Below are 15125 nucleotides of genomic sequence, written 5' to 3'. Positions count from 1 at the left end.
GGTTGACTAGATACTAAGGGAGCTCCTTCTCCCAAGAGTTTTCAAAGTCATATACATGTACTTCTGCTACAGCTGGCTGAAGCTGGCCCTGCATGGTCTTAGGAACAAACAGCATCCCGGTGGCTCTCAAACCTAGCTAACCATTCAAAAATCATTACAAACACAGATGCTTGGGCCCTACCACTGGGAATTTGACTCACAAATGCTTCCAGGGAAGCAGCCAGGTTTAGGAATCAATGCACAACAAGACAACTACCCTAGGGCCCATTCTTATAAAGACAAAGTGAATACCAAATCACACAGGCACCACAACTTTGAGTGCACTTGGCAGATCCTGTGTTAGGGGCTTAAATTCTTTCTCCCTTCCCTATCCTAGCCAGCACATGCCATCCCAGACTATTTACAGCAACTGCCCCCACAGTACTCTGCTAAAGCCAGACCATCACCACAGCTCTCCTCCATCTGCACCAGATAAAATGGCCAGGACTGTGTCTGCCACATAGGCAAGGAAACAAAAATATCCAAGATGCTGCCATTCACTAAAGGCTAAAGGGGTCAAGGAGTCGGGGGGGGGGGGGGGGGGGGGTGTGAGTCAAAATGACACAAGTCTACGAAGAGCAAACATAAAATGCTTATTATGGTCCAGGCACTTTCTAAGCCCTGTAACTCACTGAATCATCAGGAAAACCAACAACCCTAGGAAAGAGCTATTGTTACTATCCCCATTCTTCCAAAATGGAACTGAACTTATACAATCTGGCTACTATATACTACAGAGGACACTGGCTTTGGAGACAAACAAAATGGGTTCAAATCTGTGCAGTTACTAGGTGGCAGAGCAAAATCTTAAACTAGTTCTTTAATCTCTACCAATAAGCTATTGATTATGTGGGATAACCATTTATAAACATTTAGCATACTGATACATAATAAATATTCAAAGAGCAACTTTTGTCAGCATTGCCCTATTTTCTCCCAGAGAATTCACTTCTTAGTTTCTCTATTATTTATGAAGAAGTAAAATAGAGATCTCACCCTCCCTCACAACATTTGGGTATCAAAAACTCTCGATATAAATTTAAACAAATATTTATAGGTGTATTTTATTTCCCCACTTTGCAGGCATTTCCCCAAACCAAGAATACCATGTGGTAAAAATGAAACAAACTCCCCAGATCATCAATATTATCAGGCCTGAAGTTAAAAAAAAAAAAAAAAAACTTTGACCTTTATAATTACTATATGACAGATTATTACCTTCATTTTATATGCAAGAAAACAGAAGTTCAGAAAAATGAAACACTCGTTCAAAAAGAGCCAGTAGCTACAGTAAACTGGAACGCCAAGTTTCCTGAAGCAAGGCAGCAGAGTGCTCATTCATCTTTGAGATGCTGCTTCCACGAATCAGAAGGGATTTGAAATACTGTTTGGGGAGTGAAACAGCCACGGAAACCATTTAATGGACGGAGGAGCGGGCGGGGGGGAAAGCTCCAGAATCTCTAATCTTCATAATCTTAGAGCTAAGGATGTAGCTTTAAGAGGTTTAATCAGATTAGCAGCATCAAAACTCTCATACAAAGCAGGGAAAGAAAGAGTGCTGACCTCCCAGAAATAACGATGTGTAACCTCTCAGCTTTCAACACTGAACTTGCAGAATTAAAACAAAATCCTTCACTTAATCCTACCAAAAAAGAAGGATGAAATATACATGAATCTTTTTAGTTTTTTTAATTCAAAATTAAACCTGACATGTATGGCTTGCTTAGAACTCTAGTTGGTAAACAATTAATGGTTAACCACTTACCAAAATATTAAAACAGATACTGAACACAACAAAACAACAGGTAAGCATACAGGCAGTTTAGAGAAAAAAATTTAAATCTCTAGGACAAATACTTATATAACACATACTATGTACCAAGCATGGATTTAAGCACCTTATACATATTAACTCATTTAATCCTCATAAGTGACCCATGAGACACTGAAAGTTTAAGTAATTTGCTCATTGTTCACAGAGCTGATAAACTATGAAGCCAGGATACAAATCCAGGCAGTAGGATTTCAGATAGCCCATAAACATAAAAATGTGTTTGAATTCATTCTGAAGAACTGCAGAATTAAAACAAGATACAATTTTTGCCTATCATACTGCAAAGATGAAATAATTTGATTACAGCCCATGTTGGTAAGTGTAAATAGGCATTCTCGTAGACTGAAAGTGGAACTGTAAATTTAATACCACCTTTTTGAAGGGCAATTTGACAAAAATCTAGGAAATTATAAATCAACAAACTTGTTAACCAATTATTATTCTTATAAAAAAGCACAAGCAGAAATGTACAAGGCGACTCAGCCTATAATTTACTATTCCCCTATTAATGGTTGTATCCTTTTTGTTGTCATCATTATAATCAGTATTAGACTGTCTAATGTAATGTTAAGCAACCTTTTAAAAACCTATGTATTAGTGAAAAATTTGTAAAAATGCAATCAACGAATTTACAAATAAAACACTGTAAAGTCTGTGTAAAGATATATACATATGCATATATATATACACACAGAATATATCTGGAAAGATCAAAGAAGAAACCATTAACATTAATTGCCTTTAGAGAGCAAAAAGGAAAGCAGAGAAGAAATAAGGATGTGTCTTTATTCTAATACTTCTGTATAGCTTTCTTTTTAATAATTGTATATTTAGCTATTTACATTTATGGTGTTTAAATGGCTTTACAAAAACAAAATATTTGTAACAGTCTCAAAGACACCAAGCAGAAATGGTCCTTAAGATATAGAAAAAGAAGAGGTACTACTCACAGTTACTGAGTCTAGATAAAGACCATATAAGAAACTCAGAAATAATCCTTTGAGGTTGGGGCAGGGTAGAAATCAAAATTCCTGGAGAGAGAAATTATAGATATAAAAGAAATCTACTATCTTCTATCTCAGAGATAGCTTTTCCTTTATATTTATTCAGTGCTAAAAATAAAAATAATAGAGCTAGCCAGAGACATAGTAAAAACTGAACTAATCTGGAGTCAGAAAATATACTTCAATCTCATGTTTGTTTTAACTAACTATATAACATTGGGCAGTTGTTCAATGCCTCATTTCCAAATATTCCTCAAAAAATGAAGACACTGGAGCGCCTGGGTGGTTTAGTCGGTTAAACGTCCAACTGCTGGTTTCGGCGCAGGTCCTGATCTCAGGGTCCTGGGATCAGGAGACTCTCTTCAGGCCCCACGCTCAGCCTGCTTCCCCCTCTCCCTCTGCCACTCCCCACCCCTCCACCCCCACCCATGCTCCGTCTCTGTCTCTAAGATAAATAAAATCTTGAAGAAAAAAAAAAAAATGAAGACACTGAACTCAATTTCTAAGACTCTTCTGGATCTAAAACCTTTAATTCCATTACTTTACCCTAGTTTGAAAAAGAACCCCTACATCTAACAATCTAAGATTATGAACCATGAATTAAAAGTTTTACACCTACTAAGGAGATGCTTAACTATCTGGGAACAATCTCTGCCTGCTGGTAGCAACTTGCCAAGAACCAGGCTGCCAGTGCATCCAGGTATCAGGAGGTAAGTAGACTTTTTGACTGTGCACAGAGGCAGAATGTTATCAAGTACAGTGAAAAACCTGATGACTCATTCTGAGTTGGTTTTATGCCTTTATTTTGGTTTCTCTATAAATTTCTTAAATAGAAGCCAATCAGATGAGCAAGGTCTCTACCTCAATACACACCTGGAATTTTAAAATACCAGAGACACTTCTACTCATGGAACGCAGACAGGTTTCAGTAACTTCAATAAAAATTCCCCTGTGAGTGATTTTTATAAGGAAATCCCACTACTACACACCAGGGGCCATACTAGGAAAAGGGAAGAACCAGACTGAAGAGGCCTCTCACATTCCCAACAGAAAAAAAATATACAGTTGACTCTTGAACAACACGGGTTTGAACTACACGGATCCATTCAGACGCAGATCTTTTTCAGTAAATGCAGTATAGTATCGTAAATGTATTTTCTCTTATTTTCTTAACATTTTCTTTAGCTTAATTATTCTTTTGTAAGAATACAGCTTATGATAAGTATACAAAATGTGTCAATTGCCTATTATGCTATTAGGAAGGTTTCTGGTCGACAACAAGCTATTAAGTTTTGGGAGAGTCAAAAGTTATACTTGAATTTTTGAGCATGGGTGAAGAGGAATGAGGGGGGGGTTGGTGCCTCTAATTCCCATATTGTTTAAGGGTCAACTGTACAAGGTCATAAAGAGACAACGAGGAGAAAATATAAATGGGCACTGAAGATTTAAAAGGTCTATCAATCTCAAAGAAATGCTAAAGACAAATACATGTTTTAACTTATAAAATCAGCAAATATCATTAAAATCTACAAATACCCAACACTAGTAAAAATCATGCAAGCAAGCACACTCACATACAGCTTATACAGGAGGCAATCAATAAAATCCATCTGGAAAACAATTTGGCAAGAGGTATGACAAGCTTCTGAAAAGGATGTTTCCTTTCATTATTAATTCCTTGCCTAGAAACATTCTACTAAAATAATCAGGTTTGTACACAGATATCTATTTTCCAGAGGCTTGTGTGTTTTAAGGTTTTTTTATTTATTCATTCATAAGAGACAAAAAGAGAAAGGCAGACATAAGCAGAGGGAGAAACAGGCTCCCTGTAGGGAGCCTGATGCAGAACTCAATCCCAGGACCCCAGGATCACGACCTGAGCCAAAGACAGACACTCAACCACTAAGCCATCCAGGTGTCCTGAACCCTGGATTTTATCTGAAAGCTTTCCATTAAAATCTCCTTTTGAGATCATGAAAAGATGGTATCAATTTTGCAGAATGGGGATTTTCAGCTTGGAAGAAAGCCCTGGAGAAAATAGTAAAGGACTCAAAAAGCACTTAATTGTCAATGCTCTTAATGGCAGAGAAGATAATATAGTGTAGAGAAAAATGGATATTGACAACGAGGTTTAAAAAAGACTTAAAAGAATTAGGCTCTAAATATAAATTAGAAAGGCCTTAACCAACCTGTTTATATTTCCCTTCAGTTGTTTTTTTTTTTTTTTTGAAGACTTATTTACTTATTTGAGAGAGAGTGAGTGTGTGTGTGTGACTGCATAAAGCAGGAGAGGCAGAGAGAGAGGGACAGAGAATCCCAAGCAGACCCCCTGCCAAGTATGGACTCTGACTCAGGGCTCAATCCCACAACCCTGAGATCATGATTGGAGCTGAAACCAAGAGTTGCCGACCCAACCTACTGAGCCACCCAGGCACCCCTATTTTGAAAAAGATTGAGATACATAAAAATAACTCTCTAAAGAAAGGAAATCGTCAGTAGGTCAAACATTTTATTTTTTATTTTTTATTTTTATTTTTTTTATTTTTTTATTTTTTTTTTATTATTTATGATAGTCACAGAGAGAGAGAGAGAGAGGCAGAGACACAGGCAGGGGGAGAAGCAGGCTCCATGCACCGGGAGCCCGACGTGGGATTCGATCCCGGGTTTCCAGGATCACGCCCTGAGCCAAAGGCAGGCGCCAAACCGCTGCGCCACCCAGGGATCCCAGGTCAAACATTTTAGGTAATAAAGTATGATATCAGTTAATTGACAGTTCTTTCTTCCTTGGAGGTACCTGAAATATGGTATGTTTTATAATGAAATATAGTATTAAATTTATAATCAGAATAGAGACAAGTGCTATGAGCTGAATGTGTCTCCTAAAAATTCATATACTGAAGCCCTAAACCCCCACATGGTGGTATTTAGAGATAAGGCCCTTGGGAGATAATTAGTTTTAATGGACATCACACGGGAAGTACCCTCATGATGGGATTAATGTCCTTATAAGAATAGGTCCCAGAGAGCTTGCCGTCTCTCTCTTGCCATTTGAGGACACAGGAAGGCGGCCAGAAAGAGTCTTCACCAGAAGGTGGAGAGACGTAGATTCTACTTTCCAACTCCATGTTTTCAGCTGTAAATAAAGGTTTCTCAATTTGAAGCTCTACGCCAAGACTAACATTATCCAACAGGTTAGCCCTGGTGGCCATCCATCAGCTGCAGGACATCTGCAAGGTCAAAGCCTCAGCCTCTTAAGAGGAATAGTAAGCTTACAACATCCTTCACAGAAGAAAAAGTCCATCTATGTCATATCTTTTAGCCTATCTCCCCACTCAGAAACTACATTTGCCAAAAGATTATATGAAATCAAGTTTTTTATATTTCTGTAGAATAGAACTAAAACCTTGGACTTCTCTTCCTAGAAAATGCAAATTGGAGGCACTCCAATGGCTTAATTGGTTAAGTCCAACTCTTGATTTCAGCTCAGATCATGCATGATCTCAGGGTCGTGAAATCAAGCTCCTCGCCCAGCTCTGTGCTGTGGAGCCTGCTTAAGATTCTCTCTCCCTCTCCCTCACTTGCTCTCAATCTCTTAAAAAAAAAAAAAAAAAAACTGTAAAAATATCCAAATGGTCACATTAAAATTCAGATATAGAAATTTTAAAAAGATTTTTTAAAGATTTTTATTTATTTATTCATGAGAGACCTAGAGAGAGAGGCAGAGACACAGACAGAGGAAGAAGCACCATGCAGGAAGCCCGACGTGGGACTTGATCCTGGGCCTCCAGGGTCCCACCCTGGGCTGAAGGCAGCGCTAAACCGCTGAGCCACTGGGGCTGCCCCAGATATTGAATTTTTATGGGAATTAAGAAACTACACATGACAAAGCTCTTTAAAAATTAGGTATACAGAAAATAAGACCGTTGTTTTTGGGTAATTTTAGAGAAAAGCAGCTTTAATTTTTTAAAAAGTATTTATAAAATTAAATTAGATTTGATGCAAAAAATCAGACTCTGAATTGTAACATTTAATATTTCTCTATTTAGTTTCCTACTGCATTTACACATACAGTTGACCCTTGAACAAAACGGGTTTGAACTACATGGGCCCACTTATATGTAGCTTTTGTTTTTTCCACATTAAAACAGTCAGTACTCTAAATATATTTTCTCTTCATCAGATTTTCTTAGCAAATTTTTTTTCTAACTTATTTTAAGAATATAGTATATAATACATATAACATACAAAATAGGTGTTAATAGATTATTTTATCAGCAAGGCTTCCAGTCCAAGAGGTTATTAGTAGTTATCTAGGGAGTCAAAAGTTATATGTAGATTTTTCAACTGTGTGAGGGTTAGAATCCCTAACCCCTGCACTGTTCATGGGTCATCTACACATACAAAGAGAGACCCAAGCAAGTAAGTGTTGTTGAGAATTCCACTACAAACTTTATGATGATTCAGATAGGTTGTGACTTGCTGGGGGTCTTATTGGCTGGAAAACACAGAAGATCCAGGAGGTGTCTTAATTTCACTTTCTCTGTCCAGAGCTTTCTCTAATTATGCCCTTCACAAGAAACAGGCTGTTCAGGATGAACCAGCTTGGTCCATGACGTGTAGGCGCCTGACACGTGATAAATGTTAAGTATCTGTTCTCTTCCTTCTCTTTCATCCTTTCTATTTCCCAAAAACATATGGGAAAGCTACAAAGAGGATGGAGGGCAGAGCCTCCTACATAGGAAGACCTTCATTAATTAAGAATGTGTCGAAATGAAACATCTCAGAAACTATAAACTATTCTTAAAGCTGCTTACTGACCCCGGAAATCTCTTCAGCAAGGGAGAAAGTCTTCTAGTTTAACTTCACAAAGAAAAAATAAAATGCCAGTACTTGATACAGGCTGAAAGGTTAAATAAATGATTTCCCAAGTATCAACCACCATACAAGAGACAAGTGACTCCGTTTTCTCAGTTTTGTTAGAGGGAAAGGGTAAAGATGGCACAAAAGACTTCAGTATGCCAAGATGAAGGCAGAATCTGCATTTGGAGACGGGTAGTCATGGAAAGAAGCTCCTCTGCCTGAGAGTAGTCCTGGTTGCTCTTCAACTGGGAAAGAATAAAAAGTCTTTCAATGGTTTTGTTTGTTCAAGGTAGCACACAGTTTTCTCAGGAAAGCAAAGCTCTGCAGCGTATGTAGCAGAAGCCAGGTGTCAAGTGAGACACTTCTGCAAAAAGGTTCTCTCATTTTGCCCTGAAAACATCTTTGTAAGGTAACTTAGTCAAGTTAAGGAATTTGCCCAAATTCATGTAAATTGGGAGGTAATCAAGCTGGGATTTGAATCTGTGACTTCTAATTCCCAAGTTTGCTTTCTCTAGACTTTGAGACATGCAGAAGAGACAACAAAGAGAAACTGGTGAAGGAACCAATCAAACCAGAGGGAACTGCATTCCTGATTCTACCAAAAACCAGCTTGGCCTCTAGCCTGTGTTTATATCATGTCCCAATACTTTACAGAATTTGCTTAAGTACCCTGGTAAAGAGAAATACAGTACCTTTAGACTGAATTATTTCTGCCTGTTTTGCTGCTTGGGAAACATTTTTGGAGTCTGTTAACAACAAGATACCAAATATCCATAGCTCAGCAAGACAGTCACTGCACTAAATTCCTAAATAATAGTCCACAACCACAGAAAATGGGCAATGCAGCACAGAATAATCAAAAGCAGCTTCATATTTTCCGGATAAAACAAAGCATCGTTTGTATGGAGGCATTTTTAGAAGGTACCACTGAAAACCAGACTGCAGCCTGGAATGGCTTAAAATACCACATTTAACAATCACATCAATGGCTTTTAAACTTTAGAGGCAAACAGCTTCCTTTTACTACAAATTCAAAGTGAAGGATTAGATGCAAAGCTAACAGATTAATTCAGTACACACTCAAGTTTAGAGACTATCCAATGTCTTAATTAACACCATTATAAGTGCACTTAGCCGACCAGCTGCGTTTTAACGATGAAAAGGTGAGGGTCAAATTTTTTTTTTTAATAAATTGCTTCAAACTAAGCCCCCCTACTGGAAAAAAAAAAAAAAAAAAGAACACAAATAATTAAACTGAAAGGAAAAGACTAATAAACAATTATTTTAGCATATTAACCAACCCTTCCTTCATTAGTCTTTTTAATTGAGGCAGTACCACAATTACAAGTTCACCAAACTTTGTTCTTCTGCCTCAACTTGGAGCTACTTCCACACCAAAACAGAGCAACTAGAAAAGTTGGACAGGGTAAAAGGCTAAGGTTTCAAGATTGGCAGAGGGCAGGAGAAGGGATGCATAGAGATGGAGAGAGACAAAAAAAACCAAAACAGTTATCAACTGTGAGCTACAATTATATCAAATAGAATTAAGATTCATTTCTTGGAGAACAATAAGAAAAAAAAAAAGTCCAAAAAACTAGCCAAATCATTTACTATGTGAAGCAGTGATTATTCTATATGAAATATCTGTGCTTGGCCTTTAAAGTAGAAGGGACCTGCCAGTGTTGATGACAGAAGTGGGAGGTGAAGCCCACTTTACCCTATAGAAGCTAAGAAGTCAAAATACACGTTTGTCTAGCCTCTCCTGCAGCTAGAAGCCAGGCATGGGAACCAGGCTCAGCCATCTGGATACACACTTGACCCACACTTTCCATTTTTCCTGGATGCTATTCTTAAGCATTTTCTCTTCCAGATGAATTGTTAAATCAACTGGTTATGTTGTGTTTAAAAAAAAAAAAAATACTTTTCTGAGCAGTGAAAATATTCTGTATGATACTATAACAACAGACACAGATCATTACACATTTGCCCAAACCCGTAGAATGCACCACACCAAGACTGAACCCTAATGTAAACTATGGGATCTGGATGATCATGATGTGTCAAGTGTAGGTTCATCAGCTGTAACCAACATACTGCTCTGGTAGGGGGTGTTGATCATGGGTAAGGCTATGAATGAGTAGGGACAGAGGATACACAGGAAATCTCTGTACCTTCTGCTCAGTTTTGCTGTGAACCTAAAACTGCTCTGAAAGAACAATGTCTTTAAAAATAAAATGATTGGGATTTCATCAGGGATTAAATGGAATCTATAGGTTATTTTATAAGAGATGGTCAGGTTAAGATACTACATCTGTCCATCTGAGAACAATGTATTTCTTTCCATTTATTCAGGTCTTCCTTTAAGTGCTTCAGCAAAGTTTCATTCTTTTCCTCAATGTAAGTAAGGCTTGCAAATTTCTTCGTAGGTTGAGTTCTACAGTTTTTGTTTCTATTATAAAAAATGGGACTTTTTCCCATGCATTATCTAAATAGTGTTATTGCACTATTTAGAAAAGATATTCATTCTCTACATTGCTCTTTATATCAACTCTGAACTATTTGGTCCAGATTTGTATCAGAACATTCTCAATATACTTATAGTACAGTGATTATTTCATCTTTAAATTAAGTAGGTTTAAGAATAGTAACATGAAAGTTTTTTGATAGGAAAGGTCACTTAAAATAAAAAGTCGTGGTCTCTTCTCTCTCGAGAGCTTCAAAATAAACATTTGCCTTAGAGTCCTAACATAAGACGAAGGAAAGAAAAAATTTATACATATGCCCTTACCTAGCTCTCCCCACATTGTGGTTTAATATTGATTTTTACTCCCTCAGGCCTAACTCAAGGTCAAGAGAAACACAGTGCTCACTTGCACTGATGGAATAGTGGGGACAAGGCAAATGTACTTTCCCCAAAACATTAAGTTTTTAATATTGTATTCTCTGACACAATTCTACAGCCTCCAGAAAACACTTCTGTTTAGCTATAAGCATTTCCTGGGTCTTTTTTTTTTTTTTAAAAAAAAAAAAAAAAAAGGTTTTCTATATTTAGAGTTCACTCAATGTTCAGTAGTTTAATACTGTACATATTTCAAATACTTTTAATATACATGTAACTTAAATTTCAATACCTACTAAAATCTTATCAGTAATTTAAAGTAGATATAGGTGACATTTTCTTTTAGAGATAAGAACTGAAAATGTAACAACTTTTCAATATTTCTGAAAAATATCTGTATTCTTTTAAAGAATACTGAATTTAACTCCATGATTATGCTTTCTAAATTCTCAAAGCCAATTCAATTAAAAAAAAAAAAAAGTGTGGTTCAAGATTGTAAAAACAATCTACAAAGGATATATAAAATGCTGAGCTCAGTATTTTAGACCTAAATATTTCCTAAATTTCTGTAATTGTGAGTTCAAGTACATAGAAATGAATTTTCCTTTGTCTTTGCAACAAAGATTGGTTTTAATTGCAAACAGTAGAGCAAGATTTTTCCATATTGCAGGAGATATTATTGCTCAAGTTTCAGGGCATTCTCCGTAGATCAGTCAGCTTTAATTTACAGAGAAACTTAGCTATGATCTACTTATATAATGAGAGCTGGCACAGAGCTCAACATATGAATGGTCAAATTCCAAGTATTTTCCCCAATCATCTTGTGACATAACTTCATCGAGATTTAAGATTCCATCTGCTTTGTTCCAACTAACACAACCAGGTTCTAGTTAACAGAAAAAAGGCACATACCATACAGATGTTTTATGAGAAATAGTCCCATTGCTTTTTCAAGTTGGTTTGCATTAGTGAAAAGCCATAGTGTGGGAATTATTATGAAGAAATGATTCAGAAAAAAACAGTAGTTGCTCTTAAAGACCAGAGGGGGAAATAAACCCAAAACTCACATGCTTTAAAACTGGAAAAGTTACAAATGCAAACTATGTTCACTGTCTGGCCGTTCTGAAAGGCAGGGTGCCCCAAATCATTACTGTACTGTTATTTCACTGGCCACTGGTCAAAGAGGATGGTGGGCCTGACTCCCATGACTAAATAGGGAGTTTTGGCTTGGAGACCGGGCCACTGGTTGGGCATCCCCAGCCAGACAGCTTAGGACCTAACTTTATGCTGGAAATTACAAAGGCATCTAAAGAAGCAAATAATGAAGTCCCTAGGATGAATGTCAGATGAGCCAAAACAGGGGGGAAAATTTTTTTAAGCTGCTTTCAGAGAAATAAAAAGAAAGATATTTTGGCCTTGACCCAGCAGAGGGTGAATGTCCTCCTGGATAGAAATTATGTGAACTGAAAATTCTCCATAGTAACAATTCTAATTAATTATTCAAGGTAGGGGGGGTGGTTTCTTAAGGTTAAAAGCTGACTACGGTCTCGTTTCTATCATTAAAAACTGAATTTTTTTCTTTGTATCCGCTTATGCAGGCATTAACGAGAAGCTTCTGGTGGAATTTTAACAGTAACTTTACAATAAAGATTCTCCTTTTAAAGGAAGTTTGCTGTTTTGCAGACTTTTTGGTTTATGGGATAACAGCAAATTTACTTAAGTTCCATATAACTAAAAAGTTTAAGCCCACCTATTCTATTACATATGTACAGAAACAGACATGAACACTGTCATAACATTACAAACATTATGTAATTATATATATATATTACATAATATGTAATAAAAGGTACTTCAAGATCTTTTCAATTGAAAAGTTAACTGTAAAATTCAGCGATGTTATGGTAATAAGTGTATTTATACTGTAATAGAAATTAAAACTGAAATGTTATTCCATATACAATAATTCAGAAAAGCAACCACTCTCCACTGTGGATTATTGTTAAGCTTGCAGAGTAAAATAGTACATTCCAAGAAAATCAATCCAGACTAACAGATTTTTATTGTACAATAGTAAATAATATGTAATTTTTGTAGAAAAACAGACCACTAAGTGGTCACCTAAATAACCTTAGAAGAGTTTATCACATGGAAGGCAATGAAGAATCACAATGACCACATAAGCACCAGAACAGAACTCTATAAACAGGAATGAAATCCAAGCCAAATTAAGTAGCTCTCATCATAATGAAAACTAGCAGTCTGGCACTGAGTGAGGCTACACCTGTTAGGTGGAAAATCTGATACTCAAAAGGCGAGAACCAGTCAGCCAGCAGTTGGTCAAACATATAAAATGCAATTGCATGTGGGAAAAGGGAAAGAGCTTTCTAGAAACCAAATTCCTGGACACACCTGCTATCCCTCCAGGTCTGTAACTCTGACTGCCTCTGGATCTGAATGTTCTGTTAAAATTATGAACTTTACAAGTCTTCTGGGGAAGGATTTGGTTCATAAGGCAAACTCAATTTTCAAAGTCACTTCCCATAAGAAAGCTCAGAAATCTATTTCGTTTCTCATAGCTTCCAGTGTTATGTGCGTTCTAACCTGGAACACTCTTTGGACCCATTCCCAATGCAATAGCATCCTCCCAGCCTAGAGTGAGCAGGAGCTGCTGCCCCACGGCCACCTGCTTGTACATACCTGTTTCCTTCCTGCTCCCCTTTCCTCCCTCTCGGCTCTTCTTCAGCACAGCTTTTAACATTTTCAACACTCTTTTGCTTCTAAAAAAAAAGGGGGGGGGAGGGAAGAGGAATTAAGGGTTGTGAGTTGAAATATTATGTACATACTGACACAAAAGGTAACTTAGGCTCTAACAGATTGTTCAGGAGAATCTAAAGATACCTTAAGTTTTACGTTAATTTTCTATGAAGAAACTAAGATGGGGAACTAAATGTTAAAGACACAAGGAGTGTTTTATAACTTTTAATGAAGTGATCAGAAGTTCAATGGCTTGTTATAAAAGTTTAAAAAAAAAACAGAGCATTCTCAGCATTCCACATCTAATTAAGGTTATGAGGCTAAATCTGGGCACGTTACTGTAAGATGTCTGGCACAGGAATTCAGATCTCCTAACCCCAGTTCATCAAAAGAAAACATTAGAACAGAGAATCAACAAGATAATGGTTAAGAAGAAAGCTACATGGTTAAAGGCATGTTTTGCAGATGCTACTGATTATATAACCACAAGGAAAACATTTTGGAAGTTTATCAGATTAAAACATTCCTTATAAGCATTTGCAAAATAAATACAAGGGAAACATTTTAAGCTGATGTCAGGGGACCCAATCAAACAGCACACACTGCAGTGGGTTTTTACTACATACAGCGAGGACTTTTGGGGGGGATGGGGACGAAAGAAGAACGGTCTGTGGCACTACAGCTGAATCCTTTAAATGATAAGCTTCATTTTTAAACAGGGTTGTACTGAGCATGTAAAAACAACACAATGGCCCAGGCCTAAGATGAAACCTAAAACCATCCCTAGAGCAAGAGACAGACAAAAGGACCATTATTTCATCACTGAGTCTCCTGCAGCTCTCTTTTTCCTCCAGTAACTCGGAGGAGATGGCTGGACAACTCCCAGCAGTAACAAATCCGAGTGGGTTGTGTTACCCATCACACCCCTGCTAAGTGCACCAAGGACAAGAAGGTGGAAGGCAAGCAGGTTGTTCCTGGAAGAAAGAAGCAGCAGAGCGGGGCCAAAAGGGAGAAACTCCAGTGGAGAAGACGCCCAGTCCCACCTGTCCAGGGAGCCGGAATGCTGGAACCAGCGTCCGTGTATACGCGGCACCGGCTGCTGGGGCCAGAGCGGAGCAGGGCCTCCATGGGGAGCACAGACCGAGGCAAGAGGCCCCAAGCACTGCCATTCAGTCGCACAACATAAGCACACACGGTGACCTTCTTCTCATTTGGTCCAGGCCTGTATTTACTTTTCCAAGTCCTCTGTTTCCCTGATGAAGAAACCGAGACCCTAGAAGACTGACTGCCCAGGGGTCACACAGCAAATGAACAGCCACGCCAGAACCGAAACCCGCAGGCTCCCAGCAAGGGTCCCCCTCCTTCCACGCTCTACCTCCCCACTCAGAAGATGAAAGCTTTGGGCAACGGCAATCAAACAAACGAACAGACAAAAATCAACAACCAACCAATCCACCCTGGAGATAACTAGGAAGACAACAACTTTAAGCAGAATTTGGAGAAGGCGATGGTAAAGTGCGACAGAGTTAAATCACCTGACAAACAAGTCTCTACACACAAAAGGGGCAGGGTTTACAGCCTAATTCTTTTTTAAACTGCTACTTCAGGGAACCCTGGTGCAAAGGCTGGAGTTTCACCTGAAGGGCAAGCATGGAAACACAAATTTCTCTCGGTGATCATGCTGAAATATTGTAGGAGATATGGTGGACAAAATTCAGGGACAGAGGCCTGCTAAGCACAGATATTTTCTTTTCCAAGTAAATCAATCAACCTTCAGGGCTTGTCATTTTAC

General features: G+C 37.9%; 1 protein-coding gene across 7 annotated transcripts in view; it reads right to left on the bottom strand.

Annotated features, from left to right (window-relative positions):
* TANC1 (tetratricopeptide repeat, ankyrin repeat and coiled-coil containing 1) overlaps positions 1 to 15125 on the bottom strand; it is a 229345-nt gene that overhangs the window by 137892 nt on the left and 76328 nt on the right. For 6 of the 7 annotated variants that reach the window (XM_041721670.1, XM_041721674.1, XM_041721672.1 and 3 more), the window contains exon 3: positions 13277 to 13356. In XM_041721670.1, the coding sequence (XP_041577604.1) occupies positions 13277 to 13337 (61 nt within the window). In that variant the 5' untranslated portion in view covers positions 13338 to 13356. Of the gene's footprint in view, positions 1 to 2823; positions 2905 to 13276; positions 13357 to 15125 lie in introns of all 7 variants that reach the window. The other variant, XM_041721675.1, reaches the window with a different exon arrangement.

The sequence above is a fragment of the Vulpes lagopus genome, chromosome 11, assembly GCF_018345385.1.
Source record: "Vulpes lagopus strain Blue_001 chromosome 11, ASM1834538v1, whole genome shotgun sequence".
NCBI classification, from domain to species: domain Eukaryota; kingdom Metazoa; phylum Chordata; class Mammalia; order Carnivora; family Canidae; genus Vulpes; species Vulpes lagopus.
The sequence above is the reverse complement of the archived record's forward strand: the minus strand, read 5'-3'. Positions and strand labels throughout refer to the sequence as shown.